The 18,811-nt window shown below is 46.9% G+C and overlaps 1 protein-coding gene across 1 annotated transcript in view; it reads left to right on the top strand.

Annotated features, from left to right (window-relative positions):
- LOC105906094 (formin-2) overlaps positions 1-18,811 on the top strand; it is a 43,484-nt gene that overhangs the window by 8,718 nt on the left and 15,955 nt on the right. Inside the window, exons 3-8 of the mRNA XM_031579342.2 lie at positions 237-356; positions 2,822-3,088; positions 3,393-3,688; positions 5,172-5,316; positions 7,831-7,918; positions 14,884-14,945. Coding sequence (XP_031435202.1) covers positions 237-356; positions 2,822-3,088; positions 3,393-3,688; positions 5,172-5,316; positions 7,831-7,918; positions 14,884-14,945 — 978 coding nt within the window. The remainder of the gene's footprint in view (positions 1-236; positions 357-2,821; positions 3,089-3,392; positions 3,689-5,171; positions 5,317-7,830; positions 7,919-14,883; positions 14,946-18,811) is intronic.

Genomic DNA, 18,811 nt, shown 5'->3' with positions numbered 1-18,811 from the left:
CACCGCTCTCACAGCCTCCTGCCCTCTTATTATACAGGAAGCGCTCTTTTTTTGGATCAATGACGTTCAGAATACGATGCAGCTAAATGTGATACTGCATGTGAGAAGCACACCTGTCTCATTTCACCTCTGCTGTCTCTCCTCTCCTCTCCTCTCCTCTACTCTTCTCTTCTCTTCTCTTCTCTCCTCTCCTCATGTCAGTTCTTCTCACACCTCCTCTCCCCCTCTGTGCCCAGGAGGAGCAGCTGTACACCTGGGCTCCCATCAGCCCCCACCTCCAGCAGTGGGAGCAGCCCATGGGGGCCGTGCTGGGAAGGAGACACACACAGCGCCCCCATTCCGCCAGAGCAGAGCAGGTCTGTGTGTGCACTTAACACACTACATGTTTGTGTATGGATGTTGAAATAACTCCATCCATGTTCAAAACCAGTGTGTGTGTGTGTGTGTGTGTGTGTGTGTGTGTGTGTGTGTGCGTGCGTGCGTGCGTGCGTGCGAGGACATGTGCGTGCATGTGTGAGAGAGAGAGTGATAGAGTAAGAGAGAGAGTGTGTGTACGCTCTGCATGTACATTAATCAAAACTGCCCTTGGCTGTGCCAAGTGCTATTATATGATCCCGTGATCCGGTGATAGTCACTGTTCAAAGGCGCTGGTGCTAACCCTCGCTGTTTCAACATTCTGTTTATGTTACTGTAAATTATGCTACGCTTCTCACATGTGAAGGCCTCAGCGCTAGCCATCTGTGGAGCAAATGTGCCTCCCTTCGCACTCTTTAAACAATTTCGCTGCCCCTACTTTTAAAGCTCAATGATGAATGAGCCTGTGTATTTTATGAGCTGTTGTAAACAGTCTCATTTATTTTATTTGCGAGCGTTTGTTCTTTAAGTTGAAAGTGAACCCAGAGGAAGTCTCTGGCCACGTCTGAGTTCTCGGTAACACTTAAGCCTAAATGTCTTACACCTGCGAAAGCCATTTGCAAGTGACGCATGAACTTATGACTGGGAGCCGGTGGCAGCTACCAAGCTGAAAAGAGGCCCAAAGGCCTTATTAATGAATGGATAAAAGACAAATACTGCTTTTGAAGTTATTAATGAATGAACATATTAATGAAAACAAAATGTGCTTCCCAGCAAAGCTTGGTTGTGGTTACTTGTTCTAACTGTACCCTGAAAGAATTAACTCTGAATATTTAACACAATATTCTTAATAGTCTTACTTTTAACTGAATACTAACTGTCACACCCCTTTTGATGAAAAGTAGTATGTAAAGTCTATATTTATGTCATACTATTAATGTGAAATGGGTAGCTTTTGTGCCGTTGATTTGTCTGCCAACAGAGGGCAGCACTTGATCAGGATTCTCATCAGCTAGGAATTCATGGCATAGAAGAGTAAAAGTTATATTTCTCCAAAGAGTCAGCCTAGCACACAGCATTCCCATGACTCCTTTCATTCATTTTATTCTTCATAGGTAAGGCAAGTGTCAACATGGTATTTTTTTTTTTTTTAATTAGGATTCCATTTAGGCCTAGCAATGTAAAGTTAAAAACACGCATGAACCTTACCAACTTACACACACACACACACACACACACACACATACTCATACCCACAACCTTACCTTAAATATAATTATATTGTCATTGTCATCAGGTAGCAGACTCATCAGCTACAGCAGTTGCACTGGCAGTGACAGAATATAATTACCCTCTTAACGTCAGTCTTAAGGCGTTACATGGGCTTAAAGTGAACACAGACCTCATAGCAAGCAACCTAACTGTATCCAGACCCTTTGTCTGATGTGTCTGTGTGTGCTTGCATAAATGTGTGTCAGAGTTGTGTGTATGCACTCATATTGTGTGTGCCTCTCGACCCACATGTGCACGCACACACATGTTTGTTCATATGTGTGTCTGTGTAACCACATGCATGGACGTATGTATGTGCATGTGTGTTTCTGTGTGTATGTCTAACTGTAAGCACAGATGTATGTCTGTCTGTCCAACTACATGCATGAACATATATATATATAATATATTATATGTGTTCATGTTCCTTCGAGAAGCAATTATCATTTATGTGTGTGTGTGTGTGTGTGTGTGTGTGTGTGTGTGTGTGTGTGTGTGTGTGTGTGTGTGTGTGTGTGTGTGTGTGTGTGTGTGTGTGTGTGTGTGTGTGTGTGCGAGTGAGTGAGTGTGTGTGTGTGGTAATATGTTTGTATGTCTCGCCATATGTACATTTGTGTGTGTGTGTGTGTTGAACTCCTGGCTCGAGCCTGCTCTGCCTGTTTGCTTTTGAAGCCGTTTGAAGCTTTAATCGCACAGGCCTATGCTCTCCACGAGACTCTCTGGCTGGGCGCTCTGGAGCCCGGGGAGCCGGGGAGCGAGCGCGAGCGAGTCTAGACTTTTGGACTTCCGTGACCCCATCTCATCTGGGTGTGCAACCCAATCGTTCCTCTGTTGTGTTTTTCCGCCTTTCTCTTGGGATGTGGCGAGTTGCCTTAATTTGGTTTGTCTTCATTCCCCCCTCGTCCGGGAAATGGTGGTAGATTTCCCGATCAGGCAAAGTGTTTTTATTTGCTTGTGGGTCACCACATGCGTGCCTTGTTCCTGTTGAGGAAAATGAGTCCCCGTCTCTCACTGAAGTATTAGTCTGCTTCCTTGGGGAAGGGCTCTGTTCTATTAAACATGACCGTCTGGCATCTACAGGCTCACGGTGGCTTTACAGCAAATCTTGTTTAATGTTTTTGCAATTGACTGCTCTCTGCTGTAGAAGCTCACTGAAATCCTCATCTTCATTTTTTTTTCCCTTTTCCGTCAACAGGACGAAGGCGCGTCACGATCTGGAAATGTAGAAGGTGGGGATTCCGGCATGATCCAGCAGCTCGAGGGGACGATACGGGAATTACATGATAAGATATCCAACTTGGAGAGTCAACAGGTGTCGCTGGAGAGGGGTATTTGCACAAGGGAGTCGAAGGGAGGGGAGGATGTTACGGACTCTGTTGGGAATGACGCACAAAAGCCAGACGGACTGACGGAGAGCAACCAGCAGGCCAGATCCAGCCAGACGTCACCAGTGGAGGAGGCGGTTCCATTTCCAGTGCCTTTGTCAGACAGGATTGCACCTCCCGTCCAGCCAGGCTTCACCTGTACCTGTCAGGCTTTACAGCAACCTCCTCCTCCTCCTCCTCCTCCTCCTCCTGGCACAGATCTCTTTCTCTCTCTACCTCCTCCATCATCTCTATCGGGACTCTCCGCTGGTCCCCCTGCACCACCACCCCCACCCCCACCGCCTCCACCACCACCACCACCTCTCCCAGGAGCTCCAGCCCCACCTCCTCTACCTGGAGGGGCAGCTTGTCCTCCTCCCCCACCCCCTCCACCTCTCCCAGGCGCCAGCCCTCCAGGACTTCCTCCTCCACCACCTCCTCTCCCTGGCATGGGCCCTCCTCCCCCGCCACCCCCTCCTCCTCCTGGGATGGGGGGGACCCCCGCCACCCCCTCCTCCACCAGGCATGGGTCCCCCACCACCACCCCCAGGCCCTGGCTGCCTGCCTCCTCCGCCGTTCCCCCCAGGAGGGTTTGCCATGGCCATGACCCAGGAGGCTTCCCCCCTGAAGGCTGCCATCGAGCCTCCCAGGCCCATGAAGCCTCTCTACTGGACCAGGATTCAGCTACATGCTAAAAAGTAATTACATAGCTCATTGGTTAGCTCTGGTGTGTGCGAATATCTGGTGTGTGCGACTTTTCATGTGTGCTTCTGTGTGTCCGTATCGGTGTATGTGTGTGCGAGTTTGGCTGTGTGTTTGTGCATGTTTGCTTATTTTTCTCTCTCTCTGTGTGAGTGTTCATGTCATATCAAGATTGATTCATTTCTAAAGTAGGCCTTTCTCCCTGGTAAGTCTGGAGTCAGAAGTACTGAGTTCATGGCAACCCAGCAAACAGTATGAATGTGCGTGTCTCTATGCGAGTGAGTTGTCTGCGTGTATGTCTGTGTGTCTGCATGCGTGCAAGTGTGTGTCTGCATGCCTGCAAACGTTTGTCTTTGTCTCCATGATCTATGATGTATAAGCATTTGTTTATTTGGCCGAATCTTCCATCCAAAGTGAATGAGATGCTGGGTGCACTGAGTTCACATCATGTCACTTTCTCCACTACGCCCAGAGAGCCAGCAAACCCCCGTCCCTCACGCTGCACAGCCCTGCGCTCAACATCAAGTCGCCCGCTGAGGAAATAGGGGGGTAGAAACGCTAATATAAATACAAATTTCTAATAACAGATCTCCAGACGTTTCCTCCACGCACAGAGCCTCAGTTTGTATGTTGAGCTCCAATAAACAGGCTAATAAGTAAATGACCCAGCCAGAAGCCCTGGAGGCTTAGGGGTGCCATGGATTTGCTGTAGCTGATAAGGATCAGTGGTTGTAGGCCCTAGCAGAGGGCTCCTGCACAGCAGAGTAACGCTGAGGGAATCACGGTGTAAAATGAGGGGAAGATGTCAGGCGCAGTGTGGTCAACCGCTCCCAGAGTGGGACCAGATGCTGTGGACTCAGCCTCGCACTGGAGGGAGCTGCGTATTAATAACACTCCTGTGTTTGATCCCAAGAACCCAGCAGAAACAGCGGTGGGATCTTTAAGGAGTGAGCTTGGCCTTGGCGACAATGAGTTTTCCCTCGAAAACGTCAGTTCAATGCGATACACTCCACTACAACTCTAGAATGAGACTCTTGTTTTGCCTTCTTATGTTCCTACGTTTTCTGCATTCCTGTGCTCCTACAAACGTAGCCAAATCATAGCAGAAAAAGGATGTTTGGAAATGCTTTTGGCCCAGACAGTTCATTTCCCTAGATACATCACTGCATTTTAGTCACTGCACAGTTCATTTCCCTAGATACATCACTGCATTTTAGTCACTGCACCAGCCTGTGTGACGAGACCTCAAAACTGTGTCGTACTTATAGATTCTGCCTTAATTTCAAAATAAATAAATCAGTACTCACAAGTAAGTGCATTACAAGGCCTACATACAAACATACAACCTAATCTCACACCGTAATTGTCAGTATCTGTCAACTGATGGGTTTGATCAAACTGCATATAGGGTGTCTCATTTCTAGAAAAGATGAAAAGTGAAGATTCTGAAAAAATATGTGTTCTTGTTTACATCCTCAGGGAGGCTAACACAGCTCTTGTTTGGGAGAAGATTGAAGAGCCGTCCGTGGACTTTGATGAATTTGCTGAACTTTTCTCCAAAAGTGCCGTGAGGGAAAAGAAGAAGCCTATATCAGATACCATCACCAAATCTAAGGCCAAGCAGGTAAAGCATCAGATACCATCACCAAATCTAAGGCCAAGCAGGTAAAGCATCTGATACCATCACCAAATCTAAGGCCAAGCAGGTAAAGCATCTGATACCATCACCAAATCTAAGGCCAAGCAGGTAGAGCATCAGATACCATCACCAAATCTAAGGCCAAGCAGGTAAAGCATCTGATACCATCACCAAATCTAAGGCCAAGCAGGTAGAGCATCAGATACCATCACCAAATCTAAGGCCAAGCAGGTAAAGCATCTGATACCATCACCAAATCTAAGGCCAAGCAGGTAAAGCATCTGATACCATCACCAAATCTAAGGTCAAGCAGGTAGAGCATCAGATTTCTGATTTCTGATTTCTGATTTCATCATTGTCCCAAACAGACGACTCCACTCTGAAACATGCTGAAGCAGGGAAAACAAAGACGACCACAACATGATGGTGTGCACTGCAGGGAATGTTTTCCATCATATTTTCATCGTACTCACATTCCCACTGTGAGAACAAAGACAGTGAATATAGCTGACTGTCTGTGGTCGTGACCTACTCCATGAGTTACTTCCGTAAAAGTTCCTCCGCAACATTTCAAAGTCTTTGCCTCAGAGATGCTGATCCCAGTTCTTTGGCATCCTGGTGTGTGACTCACACATTTCAACACCATCGGCACCTAAGGCGAGCCAGCGTCGGCGGCTTTGAAGGTGCAGATCTGGTCGGGGGCCACAGCGGGTCGGTCCCTTTCTTGTTGTTGGTGGAGAGCTGGTTTGGGGGTTCCGGGGGTGGTGGGTCTCCCGCGGAGAGGTGGCTTGGGGTCTGGATGATTGGGGTGGGGGGGTGAAGCGGGGGACGCCAAGTGGCTTCCATGTGTAAGACGCACAGAGGCACAATTATGTGGCCGTGGGTTTTTAATTTTTTCCTTCTTTTCCACCACAAGCGCAATGAGGCGAGAAGCCCCAGCGACTGGTGAGCGCCGCGCTAACGGGCCGATGAGTTGGCGGCGGCAGGGACATGATTCACGGTGTGGAGATTTTTCTTCTTTTAGTTTGTTGCTTTTTATATCCCCCCGTCCTCGTGACTTTTTGGCGTAATGTTTTTTTAAGCGCTGGCACAGCCTCTCTCTCTCTCCCTCTCCCTCTTTCTCTCTCTCTCTCTCTCTCTCTCGATTTCTCACCCTTCCTCTCTGTCTTTCTCACTCTCTCGCACGCTGTCGCTTTCTGGCTGACAGGAGGAGGAGAGTGATGTCACTTCATGTCTGAGTCTCTGCGTTTGCATCTCTATGTTCCTGTTTTCTCTCTCTGCGGTCGCTCTGATCCGAGGAGGCATGGGGACTGATCTGTGTTGAGTTAGTATTCACAGACAACTGCACTACCTTACTCTCTCTGTCCACAAGCTTGCATTTGCATGTCGCGCCCTTGAAACGTGCCTCTGGCTTGTTTCAGCTGAACACTCTTATCATACCTCATAACTGAGAGAACAGTCAGATGGGAGGTTATCACTGCTGAAAACAAATGGCATCTGTGGGCTGTGAGTTCCAGCCAATCCATCTCTGCGTTATGTAATTTCGCCACAGTGTTTCACAACTGCATTGCAACTGGAGGAGTAAGGGCGCTGGCATGCCGTCCTCTGGTCTCCAAAACACTGCACGTTCAGCTCCTGACCCCCGTAAGGACTGAGTAAGCGAAACTCGCTGGTAATGTGCAGTTTGGTTGTAGTTAGTGGTCGTCGTGTAAAACACTCCCCCCAGACAGAGGCCTATGGAGGCAATGACTCCCTCTCTTTCTGTGCCAGCGGCTTTCGGATAAACACCTAATTATAGGGAAAGGGAGCGCAATGCATCCCATGCACTTAAGTGTGGCCGTGCTTTGAATGCATGCCTGCACTTCCCATGCAAACCACATTATCAAAGTCTAACCGGGGGGATTTTTTTTTTTGTACCCCCCTTTTTATTGAGCATTAATGCGCTGTTTTTGTAAATATGTTCAGATCACTCTTAGATCTCAGGGCGACTTTGAACCACCTCCCCCCACACAAAGATGCCTGATTTGGGGAGGATATCAACAAAAAGGCATCCCGCACATCAACTTAATTCAACTGGACAGATTTATCATTTGCATAATGTTTGTGGTGACTCCTTGGCAGGGTCGTGTGGTACAGAACATTTTTATGTGAGCGCCGAACATGAGAGAGAGAGAGAGAGAGAGAGAGAGGAGGCCAGTGTTTTCTTCCCACATGAGGGCGAACACATTCTCTTACCCCCGGAGGGGCAAAAAAACAATCTTTTGCCTTTATTATAATGGTACTCTGTGAAATGCTTTCTGATAATGATGCAGTTTGTCTGGAAAGAAAATCTGTCAATCACAGCTGTCTTCTTCAATTGTCTTGTTGTCACTGATTTCCCCTTCTCTTTCTCCCCTCTGTATGTATTTCTTTCTATATATATATGTGTATATTTCTTTCTGTATGTCTTACTTTCTTTCTATCTATCTATATATATCTATCTTTCTTTCCACTTTTTAGGTTGTTAAAATCCTGAATAACAAGCGTTCCCAGGCAGTTGGGATCCTCATGTCCAGTCTGCACTTGGATATGAAGGACATTCAAAATGGTGAGTTTATGCGCACCACACTCAGATACAGAACAGACTCAGACATAGTGTGTAGTCTAGCGCAGTTTCTTCTTCTTGATGAAGTTTCACTGAGTTGTTCTGTGAAGGTCCATCCTTGCTGTTGCTCGGACACCTCTGATGTCTTGTACTCCACACAGAGAGTTTTCGGATCCTCCTGTCAGAAGTAAGCGTCAAACTGTCTGATAGACACCCGCTTTAAAAGGAGACTGTGTGCACTGGTGAACCTCCTTGCACACTGGAGATGTTTACTGGTATTCGTCAGTTTGAACCGTACCGCAGGGAAGCACAAAGAGCGGCTTTCTAGAGCCCTCTCGTGTTATGTGGTGTGGAGCGGTTCTGAAGTGGCTGCAGTACATGGCTATTGCTGTTTGTTGTTTTGCGTTGTGGTATTTGCTCAACTGAGCTGTCTCTGCGAGGGGAGCCGCTGCATTGTGTTGTGTTGTGTTGTGTTGCGTTGTGTTGTGTTGCGTTGCGTTGCGTTGTGTTGTGTTGTGTTGCGTTGCGTTGCGAGAGTTGTGTGGTGTTGTGTTGCGTTGTGAGAGTTGTGTTGTGTTGTGGTGTTGTGTTGTGTTGCGTTGTGTTGTGTTGCGTTGTGAGAGTTGTGTGGTGTTGTGTTGCGTTGCGTTGTGAGAGATGTGTGGTGTTTTGAAGTAAGCAGGAGAGGGGCCGTGGAGGCCTCTGCGTGTTCTCCGTCATCGAGCAACATGTGGAGCTCTCGCACAGAACCTCTGTGTGTGAAACGAGGTGATGACAAGACTTTACGGCGGCCTGCGGCTAAGAGACCCCCCCCCCCTCCCTCCCCCCTCTGTCTCCATTCTCTTGTCTCCTGTCCCTCCATCCTCCTCTCCTCTGCTGCTCCACACTGAACACTCCTCCTCTCCTCCACCTCCTCCTCTCCTCTGCTGCTCCACACTCCACTCCTCCACTCCTCTGCTGCTCCACACTCCACTCCTCCACTCCTCTGCTGCTCCACACTGAACACTGCACTCCTCCACTCCTCCCCCTCCCCCTCTGTCTCCATTCTCTTGTCTCCTGTCCCTCCATCCTACTCTCCTCCGCTGCTCCGCACTCCACTCCTCCACCTCCTCCTCTCCTCTGCTGCTCCGCACTGAACACTCCACTCCTCCACTCCTCTGCTGCTCCACACTCCACTCCTCCACTCCTCCACACTCCACTCCTCCACACTCCACTCCTCCACTCCTCCACCTCCTCCTCTCCTCTGCTGCTCCACACTCCACTCCTCCACTCCTCCACACTCCACTCCTCCACTCCTCCACTCCTCCTCTCCTCTGCTGCTCCACACTGAACACTCCACTCCTCCACTCCTCCACTCCTCCTCTCCTCTGCTGCTCCACACTGAACACTCCACTCCTCCACTCCTCTGCTGCTCCACACTCCACTCCTCCACTCCTCCACACTCCACTCCTCCACTCCTCCACTCCTCCTCTCCTCTGCTGCTCCACACTGAACACTCCACTCCTCCACTCCTCTGCTGCTCCACACTCCACTCCTCCACTCCTCCACTCCTCCACACTCCACTCCTCCACTCCTCCACTCCTCCTCTCCTCTGCTGCTCCACACTGAACACTCCACTCCTCCACTCCTCTGCTGCTCCACACTCCACTCCTCCACTCCTCCACTCCTCCACACTCCACTCCTCCACTCCTCCTCTCCTCTGCTGCTCCACACTGAACACTCCACTCCTGACCTTCTCTTATCCATCCTTTCTTTTCATCTAGTTTTTTTCCCTTGTCAGTTTTATGCACTGGCTTTTTAGTTTGTATTCCCAGTCATTCAGTATTGGGTCTAAAAGACTTCCTACTGGTAGATCATTCACTGTGTGTGTGTGTGTGTGTGTGTGTGTGTGTGTGTGTGTGTGTGTGTGTGTGTGTGTGTTTGTATACTCCAATCACCACTGTCTCCATCCTGACGGCTCCTGGAGATCAGAGAGGGAGTCAGTCAGTCTGGATGAGCAACGGCAGAAACGTCCAACAGACGTCCTTCTCCCATAAATCATTGTATACGCATCGGTCCCCAAGCTCTACTTCTAAACCATCCATCCTTTAGTTCTCGTGTGTGTGTGTGTGTGTGTGTGTGTGTGTGTGTGTGTGTGCATATGAATGTTCACATGTTACCGTGTGTTTGCCTGTGTGTGTATGTGAACATACCACAATCAATCAAGATAGTGCTCAAAGCCCTTAGGACAATCATTTCATCAAGTTGAGATCTTAGGTTTGCCCTCTCTCCCCATCCCATCTGTATATGAAACAATCAGCATGGGAAAGGCTACAAGACACACACACACCATCCTTTCTGTCCGTGGCTTATTATTTCTGCGCTTAATTTCTCTGTGCTTGTTTGAAAAGTACAGCAGGGCAGCAGTAATCCAGTGGCGTTGAGTTAGGGGTGGGGAGGTGGTCCAGGGAGGAAGGGTCACCAACAGGTTTGAGTTAGGAAGGTAACTTCTAGGCCTCCTCCTGTCTCTGTCTGTCTCGCGCCCCCCTCCCCCCCTCGCTCCCCTCCTCCTGTCTCCCCCTCCACAGTTTAAAGTGGAAACACTGGGGAGGCAATTAGAACACATCCTCTGTGTGTTATCATCTCCTGATTGCACTTCTCTCCATTCTTCACCGGCGTGTCTAAACATTCGTTATGAGATCCACGTCTGGGTCACACTCCTGGAGACGAATGCTCTTCTGCCTGCGCTCTTCTGCTCGCCTGTTCATCCCCCGCTCCCAGGAGGAAGTGAAGCCATCCCCTTCTCTTCACATGCTTTAAATATTAGTCTTTTCTTTCATCATGCCGTGCTATTCATTCTTGTGATTATAAGGTATGGAGACACAGGGCAAAGTTTATGGGTAGGCCGCGTGGAATATATTACAGAAGTGTACATACAGGCTAATACACCAGGCCCAAAGTACACAGATGAAATTGTAAGCCTTGAGTTTTGGGAATTGTATTTGTTATTGAAGCATAAAGGCATTGATTTATTGATTCTCTAATTTAAGATGATTTACGTTGAAAAAAAGCTGCGGAGCCGATTTAAATTTTTTGTTTTCCTCTTGTTCTTTCCCAGTCCGAGTACATTATTTATGAGCGTTCGCTGCGCACAGACTCTTTCGCTCTGAATTCTGTAGACTTCCTCCAACTCTTCTGAGAGCTCGTCACTGAGGCAGGCGCCAGTGCTGGCGGGAGCCGGGGACGCTGGCAGGGAGAGCTGGGCTTAAGTCAGGAGCAGAAATCTGAAAATGATGATATGGAGTCATTCCTTCTCCGTCAAATCTCCAGCCCCGTTTCTGAGCTCTGATAACGAGAACCAAATGAGCGTGAGCGTGAGCAGGGGCCGATTTGCATCTGCAACTGGGAATGAGGAAGTTCGGAAAAGAGAAGGACAAAGCAGAGCAAATAAGAGGTGGGGTTGGGGGGGGGGGGCTGAGGGGGAAAAAGGGGGGAGAAAGGAAGAAAAGAGGGAGAGGAAATAGAGGCCTGTCTCCCCAAGTTGTGGGATTTCTCTCTTTCTGAATATCATGAAAACATGAGATGTGAAAAAAACACACCACAGAGAGCTTGCGTTGGCACAGCGGTCCAATTTCTTGTTTCGAAAGGTCACTTCCAAAGCAACGAGCGAATCGTAAAAGCGAGCGCTCTGCTGTTTTTCCCTCTTGGAAGAGTCGTAAAAAAAAGAGAGAAGGAATCTCTGGATCCCCCTGCCCTTTGCGTGCACCACCACCACCACCACCACGGCTTAATTTGATCAACAAACCAAAACTGCAGCGCCGGCTCGATGAGCAACGTTAGCGCCGGCCGCCGCGCTCCACCAGATGCACCTCCTACAGCCATTATGCGCGGTGCCTCGCCCCGGCTGACCTGGGTTCAGCTCTCGGGGGACACCGGCAGTCTGGCTTCTCTGGCAAAGATGAAACCACACGAGAAACATCCAAGCGCCTCTTCTAGAGCTGCAATTTGCCCATCATGCACGCATTCCTCCTCGTGACAGAGGCCCAAGCCGAGAGAGAAGGATGAGGGTCACTGGAGAGGTGGGGCGGGGCAGGTAGTGTGTTTTGATTCGGTTTCTTGAGCGCTAACCTGACGGAGGATCCCAAAGTCCATTTTTCATTGTGTGGGCAGAGATTTCCGAGAGGGATATGGAGTTCTGCTGCAGAGCTCTTGGTGGACTCATCACTAGGATGAATGCACCTCAAGGTTGAGCTGAAACCATCCCAGTTTGAGGACGAACCCTTGTCAGATTGAGTTACTTTAACAGTCAGCAAACTTTGTGTGACCTGAAATAGCTGTTTTTACTTTTAAACAAAAGAACACAATTCAAAGAGGCTGTACATCAATGTTGAAGGCAGTGTCCCAATATTCTCATTTTGAACAAACGCAGTGCAGTGTTTCTGTTAGTAAATATAGGTTGGGTGGATGTACAGGTGGCTGTGGGGTTTATTTTAGGGTTGCTTCCGTCGAATGTAGGTAAAGTTAAGGTAGAGTGGTTGAAATTCTGTACCACGATAACCAACTGCACCCAGCACTCCCACTTCCATCTCATCTAAGGATATTAGTTCACAAGCGTAGAGACTTCAGCTCAGCCGAGGGCATGAGCTCTCCTTGCCTGAGGCATACTGAGCCCCGTGGAAAGGCAAACGTGGAAAAGCCCGTAGGCATACATGGCCCCTCCACTTAGATCCCTCAAACACACACCTGAAGACCATGGACCGCATCTTTCCTGGCGGTTTGAACTGTGTAACACTTGACTGGCACTTCGATCTTCTCAGCTGGTTCTCATGATTTCCTGATGTTCAAACACTTTGCCGTGTAAGTCAGACATTTGTATGGGTAACCCAAGCAAAGCCTTTCTTCCACAAATAGGCTTTCTGACAAGTCTTTGATATGTGCCTTCAGTGTCTCTCCTTCTGGTAAGTGTTTGTGCGTGTTTCACATTGCAATCATCAAAGGATGACGCATACTACCATCACTGAGTTTGTTTTTCTATTTTACTTAAATTTCAGGATTTCACAGTCTCTCACACTCTGTCTCTCTCTCTCTCTCTCTCTTTATTTATTTATTCGCTCAAATACACTCACACATATGTAGTCATTTGTTCTGTGCAAATCACAGAAGGAAAAGTGTTGTAAGAGGCACTGTCACAAAATCATTCATATTCTTTTTTTTTAGGATTTATTGGTTTAAATTGGGATTACAATATTTCATACATTCTTATTAAAAGCATTCATATTTAAGATCACAACCTATGATCAGGGTTGTAAAAGTAATTTATATAATAATCAAATTATTCTCAAATCATACCACAGAGGAAATCATTTAGTTTGGCCACGTGTGACACATTACTGTGTCAGGAATTAATTATTGATTTTGCTTTCATGTCCTGACAAACAGTATGGCAATTATTACCAAATACTCAGTAGACAAGCTAAGCTCTAATTTGTCCTTGGCTTTGACTGAGCACTATTATGCAAGCATTAGTTGTTACATTGTTGGTACAAATTAAATCATGCCTCGCTAATTTGCATTTGAAATGAATTTGCTTCACTGTAGATGGGAAGAGGTCTTGTACTGCATTGATGCTCATTGCTATCAGGAAGGACTTGATCTTCTGTCACCAAGGCGCCTCAGTCCTTTTCCGAAATAGTGACCTCGTGCTTGAAGTATCTTGGAGCCTAACTGATTCCCCTTGGCTTCTTTCATGTTTTAGTTTTTTTTTTTTTGTCATGTTTGACGTGCGATATCCCGCATACTCGTCTGATTGTTTGGGAGCCCAAACATGAGTGTCTCTGGCCAGCCCAAGGCTGTGGAAATGGGCCTAATGATAGGCAGAGCTCCGTGCAGCCGTGTAACATTGCACCTCTCCCGTTAAGCAAGCAAGGCTGTCTCCTGTGTTTGTGTTTAAACATTTGGCTTTGAGAGACTAACTCCTCTGGGCGCCTGGTCCTCACACAGACACAAGAAGGGGGATGTCAGGAATTCAAACACAAGGCCTTTTGTGCCCTGACGGATTATTCTAGACTGCATCTGAGCGTCAGAGAAATGTCATTTGTTTTTCTTTTGGGCCTCGAGTGTAACAGCCTCGCATTGTTATGAAGACAATGACATGAGGATGGCAGGTAAAGTCTAACTGTTACATTGTTGAGAAGCCAAGGGTCAGAATTTGCATTGCTGATCCTGTTGTCGGTGCAGTCATTGGGTGTCCAGAGAGATGGTTTCAATATCCCATGCGATCGCTTGAAAGCTATTTTCAGTCTTGAACCATAACATGCCAAAGTTTGACATTTTGCTTATTTCTCCTGCGGTTTCTAAAACTAGCCAGTAATCAATTTTCGTATTTCCTAAATGTGTGTGTACTCAGATCTAGCCAAGCCAAAATGCCTTTTAACCACGCCGCATATTAGAAGGGCAAACAGTATCACAAAGTTTACCCTATCCATAATGTGAAAAATGACATTACCAATGAAATGCTATTGGAACATTGCTCTGCTTCAGCTAAAATTAGTACTGTTTGACATAAAATTACATTTCTGGCCCTTTATCACAGTGTTACTTACTCTTACTTACTTACTCTACTTGAGGCCAATACTGTGCTATATTTGTGCCTTTTACTAAAAGTGGATTTGTCTCCTAAAAAGTCCTACCTTTCCCAAAACTAAATGAAGACACCACCAGTTATCCCTGTGTTCAGTCTGTGCTAACGTTTTCACGGCAATCTTTTCCAGATTTGTTTTTGTTTTTGTTGTTGCTTGTTGTCAATGTCACTTTTTCCCCCCTTTGTTGCTGCAGTTGTTGCCAGTTGTTGTTATCTTTGTGGAGGCGTGTTGGGGCTTATGGGCTTGGCAGCCCCATCATTGTGGTCCGTGTCTGTGTCGACTCATCCATCCCCGGCACCTTGTGACGTAAGGAGCCGGCTCAGTTTCTCTCTCTCTGTCTCCCAACAGCTATTCTCAACATGGACAACACAGTGGTGGACCTTGAGACCCTACACGCCCTCTATGAAAACGTAAGCATATGTTACATATCAAACGTTAAGGAATCTACTGACATTTTCGTAGTTTTGCACCCTTTATATCATCCTCAAACACTTTTGCAAAGCCTTATTTGCTAATGTTGGCCCAGGCGTTTTTTTCAGGGGTTAGGAGGGGGTGGGAGGGGGTTTCTGTTCAGTGTTCTCTCCAGTGTCTGGACCCAGAGCAAAATATTGTCTCTTACAAGACAGAGAGAGAGAGCAATAAAGAGGGGGAGAGAGAGGGAAATGTGCATTAAATACCAAAACAAACATGCAAACCACAAACCCCTGCTGGAATGTGTGAGGGAAGCAGCGGAGCCCGGGTTGTTCCAGGGCTCTCTGGGAGAGAGACAGGCATCTCACCACTGCTCACAACATGGATTTTAATGATCTTGGGGTTCCCAAGTAGACAAGGACATGGAAATATACATACTTGTGTGTTTTGCCTGTAATGTTATATTATGCTCACTATTTCGCAATAGCCCATTCTCTTAGTTGCTGAAGGATTGTGGTCATGTCTTTTGATCTCTGAATGATCATTTAAATATTGGCCAGTCTACAATTAATCTTTCAATGGCATCCACGGGACGGACTTTAGTACGTGGATGATGATCAAAAGAGCGAGGGTTTGTGCGATTTTTGTCTGGGTGTTACGGCTGCCTTCAACCAAATATGTCCCGATTGTGAAATAAGATTATGGTGATGCTTTAGTGTTGCTCATAAATCTTACTGTCAGTGTGGCACACACCCGTAACCAGGAGATAAAGACAGGTTGCCTCTGCTATGCATCTTCATCAAGCCAGCCTGTCTCCAATCCAGTGGAAAATATCCAGGGGGAAAAAATCCCATCCTTCCCACGTATCATTATATCATCCAGATATCATTGCGAATTAGCACGGCATGCTTTCCCAAGTTTACCCACAGTGACATTTCTTTTTGTGTGTGGAGGAAATAGTTGAGTTGAAGAGCTGAATAGTTTTGGTGAGGCACAGGATCACATTAATGCCATTGATCATGACCAAAACAGTCGGTGACGGGAGAGTATCAGGTTTGGTCTGCTGATATGGGCCATAACCAGGAGATCAACAGCTGTTGTTGCCTTCCTTCCTTCATTCTCTCCCTCCCCTCCTTGCAGTCATAGCCTAGGGGGTGTTGTTAAGTTGAGACATTTCGTTCTTTTTCTTTTGTGTGTGAGACTCCGCTCTGTCTCCGGCTTTCTTGCCCATAACCACAGTACACATAATGGTGACCCCCCCCCCCCCTCCGCCGCCACCACCGCTCTATACTTCCATCTCTTCCCTCCATCCCTCCCTATACTTCCATCTCTTCCCTCCATCCCTCTCTATACTTCCATCTCTTCCCTCCATCCCTCTCCTCTCTCCCAGCCACCCCAAAACCACAGTGCGCAGGGTGGTGCCACACCAGCACTCTCCCCCCTTCTGTGTGGGTTGGGGTCCCACTCTCTTCCTCTGCATGCAGATACTCGAGAGCTTCACTAATTAGGGGTGCAGTTCCCATACACTGAACCCCTAAACCAAGATTACACAATGCTTCTTTGGGAGGAACCAGCCTCATATGCAGCATATAGAAAGTTCACATTAAGATCACTCACTCACTCACTCACTCACTCACTCACTCACTCACTCACTCACTCACATCTGAATCTCTTGATTTTTCTCCCAGTGCAGCATCCATTGTAAGTGTCAATAGGGATACATACATGTGGCTGTCAAACCGGTGCTAGGGCTCTGCTTTTGATCAGGGCTATTTACACTTTTGATGTGCCGTAAATGAAAAACAGAGTGTGCCCCTGTCAGCCGATGGCAAAGTGAGTGAAATTCTAATCGAAGAGTGCTTCGTACCCCCCCCCCCCACCCCCCCACCCCTTTTCTCTCGGGCATGAGAAAGTTTACCAGAGTTCAAAGTTTTCTGATGCTTTGATTGCTATTCATTTATTTAAACAGAAATGTTGCTTATTTGTTCCCGGTAATGGCAAAAATCCTCGCTAAATTTTTCGCCCTGGGCTAATGATTCACACTTGTGCCTTGAAGGCCATGACTGCAAGGAAACACATGGAGCGGTCTCCCTCCAAGTTGAGCTGTTTGAGTTGAATTAGGTCTTTTCGCCAGTATCATTGATATATGGACACACTGATGTTTTCCCGGTTTATTATTGTGTTTTTGCATGGGGTCTGGTTCCCACAGGACATTTTATCACACTTTTTTGGACGGTTTTCAGTCTATCCCCTAAGAGCACGGCCTGAGAGGTCAGCTGAGCCCCAGGCCAGGGTTGATGGCGTTCAGCTCTGAAATGTGCTTTGAATGGGAATACTTTTGAGCGGACTTGATGAGATGCGTTGGAAAAAGATGAAAATGCCAAGACTGAAGAGCTGCTTTATCTCCCCATTATGAAATTCCTCTGTTCTGGAAATGTCATTCTCAGGCATTCTCCTCCAACTTAGCAGCACATTAATGTCCATATTTTGGCAAACAAATGTTCAATGTCAAATGGTTTGCATTTTCACATGAGGATTTGTTTTTTCATTTTTTTGGTAATATAAAACTGCTTATTAAAAAGCTTAGACATGTCAATTGTACAATCTTTGTTAGTGATCAACCCAAACAACAAGTTGTACATGAATAAATAATGAGGCTTGGATGAGGTTATGCTTATGATTTAAGTAGAACAATTGCTGGTTATTTATTGTTATGAGGCAATAAAGCTCAATTCTTTGTTTAGCAATAGCCATGCATAATGATGGTGATTTACACTACTGTTCAAAAGTTTGGGGTCACTTTTAGGGTTAGGGTTAGGGTTTCAATGAAGATAACATTAAATTGATCAGAAATACACTGACTAAATTACTATTCTAGGTGGAAATGTCTGGTTTTTGATGAAATATCTACATAGGTGTATAGAGGCCCATTTCCAGCAACAGTCACTCCAGTGTTCTAATGGTACATTGTGTTTGCTAATCGCCTTAGAAGACTAATGGATGATTAGAAAACCCTTGTGCAATTATGTTAGCACAGCTGAAAACTGTTTTGCTGGTGAGGGAAGCTATAAAACTGGCCTTCCTTTGAGCTAGTTGAGTATCTGGAGCATCACATTTGAGGGTTCGCTTATACTCTCAAAATGGCCAGAAAAAGAGAACTTTCATGTGAAACTCGCCATTCTTGTTCTTAGAAATGAAGGCTATTCAATGCGAGAAATTGCGAAGAAACTGAAAATGTCCTACAACGGTGTGTACTACTCCCTTCAAAGAACAGCACAAACGGGCTCTAACCAGAGTAGAAAGAGAAGTGGGAGGCCCCGGTGCACAACTCAGCAAGAAGACAAGTATATTAGAGTCTCTAGTTTGAGAAATAGACGCCCCACAGGTCCTCAACTGGCAGCTTCTTTAAATGGTACCCGCAAAACGGCGGTGTCAACGTCTACAGTGAAGAGGCGACTCCGGGATGCTGGCCTTCTAGGCAGAGTGGCAAAGAAAAAGCCATATCTGAGACTGGTCAATAAAAAGAAAAGATTGATATGGGCAAAAGAACACAGACATTGGACAGAGGAAGATTGGAAAAAAGTGTTATGGACAGACGAATCAAAGTTTGAGGTGTTTGAATCACACAGAAGAACATTTGTGAGATGCAGAACAGGTGAAACGATGCTGGAAGAGTGCCTGACGCCATCTGTCAAGCATGGTGGAGGTAATGTGATGGTCTGGGGCTGCTTTGGTGCTGGTCATTTGGGAGATTTGTACAAGGTAAAAGGGATTTTAAATAAGGAAGGCTATCACCCATACCCTGTGGACAGCACTTGATTGGAGCCAATTTCCTCCTACAACAGGACAATGACCTGACACCTCC

This window comes from Clupea harengus, chromosome 13 (genome assembly GCF_900700415.2).
Source record: "Clupea harengus chromosome 13, Ch_v2.0.2, whole genome shotgun sequence".
Taxonomy (NCBI): Eukaryota; Metazoa; Chordata; class Actinopteri; order Clupeiformes; family Clupeidae; genus Clupea; species Clupea harengus.
Note: the sequence above shows the minus strand (reverse complement) of the source record. Positions and strands in the feature narration are given on the sequence as shown.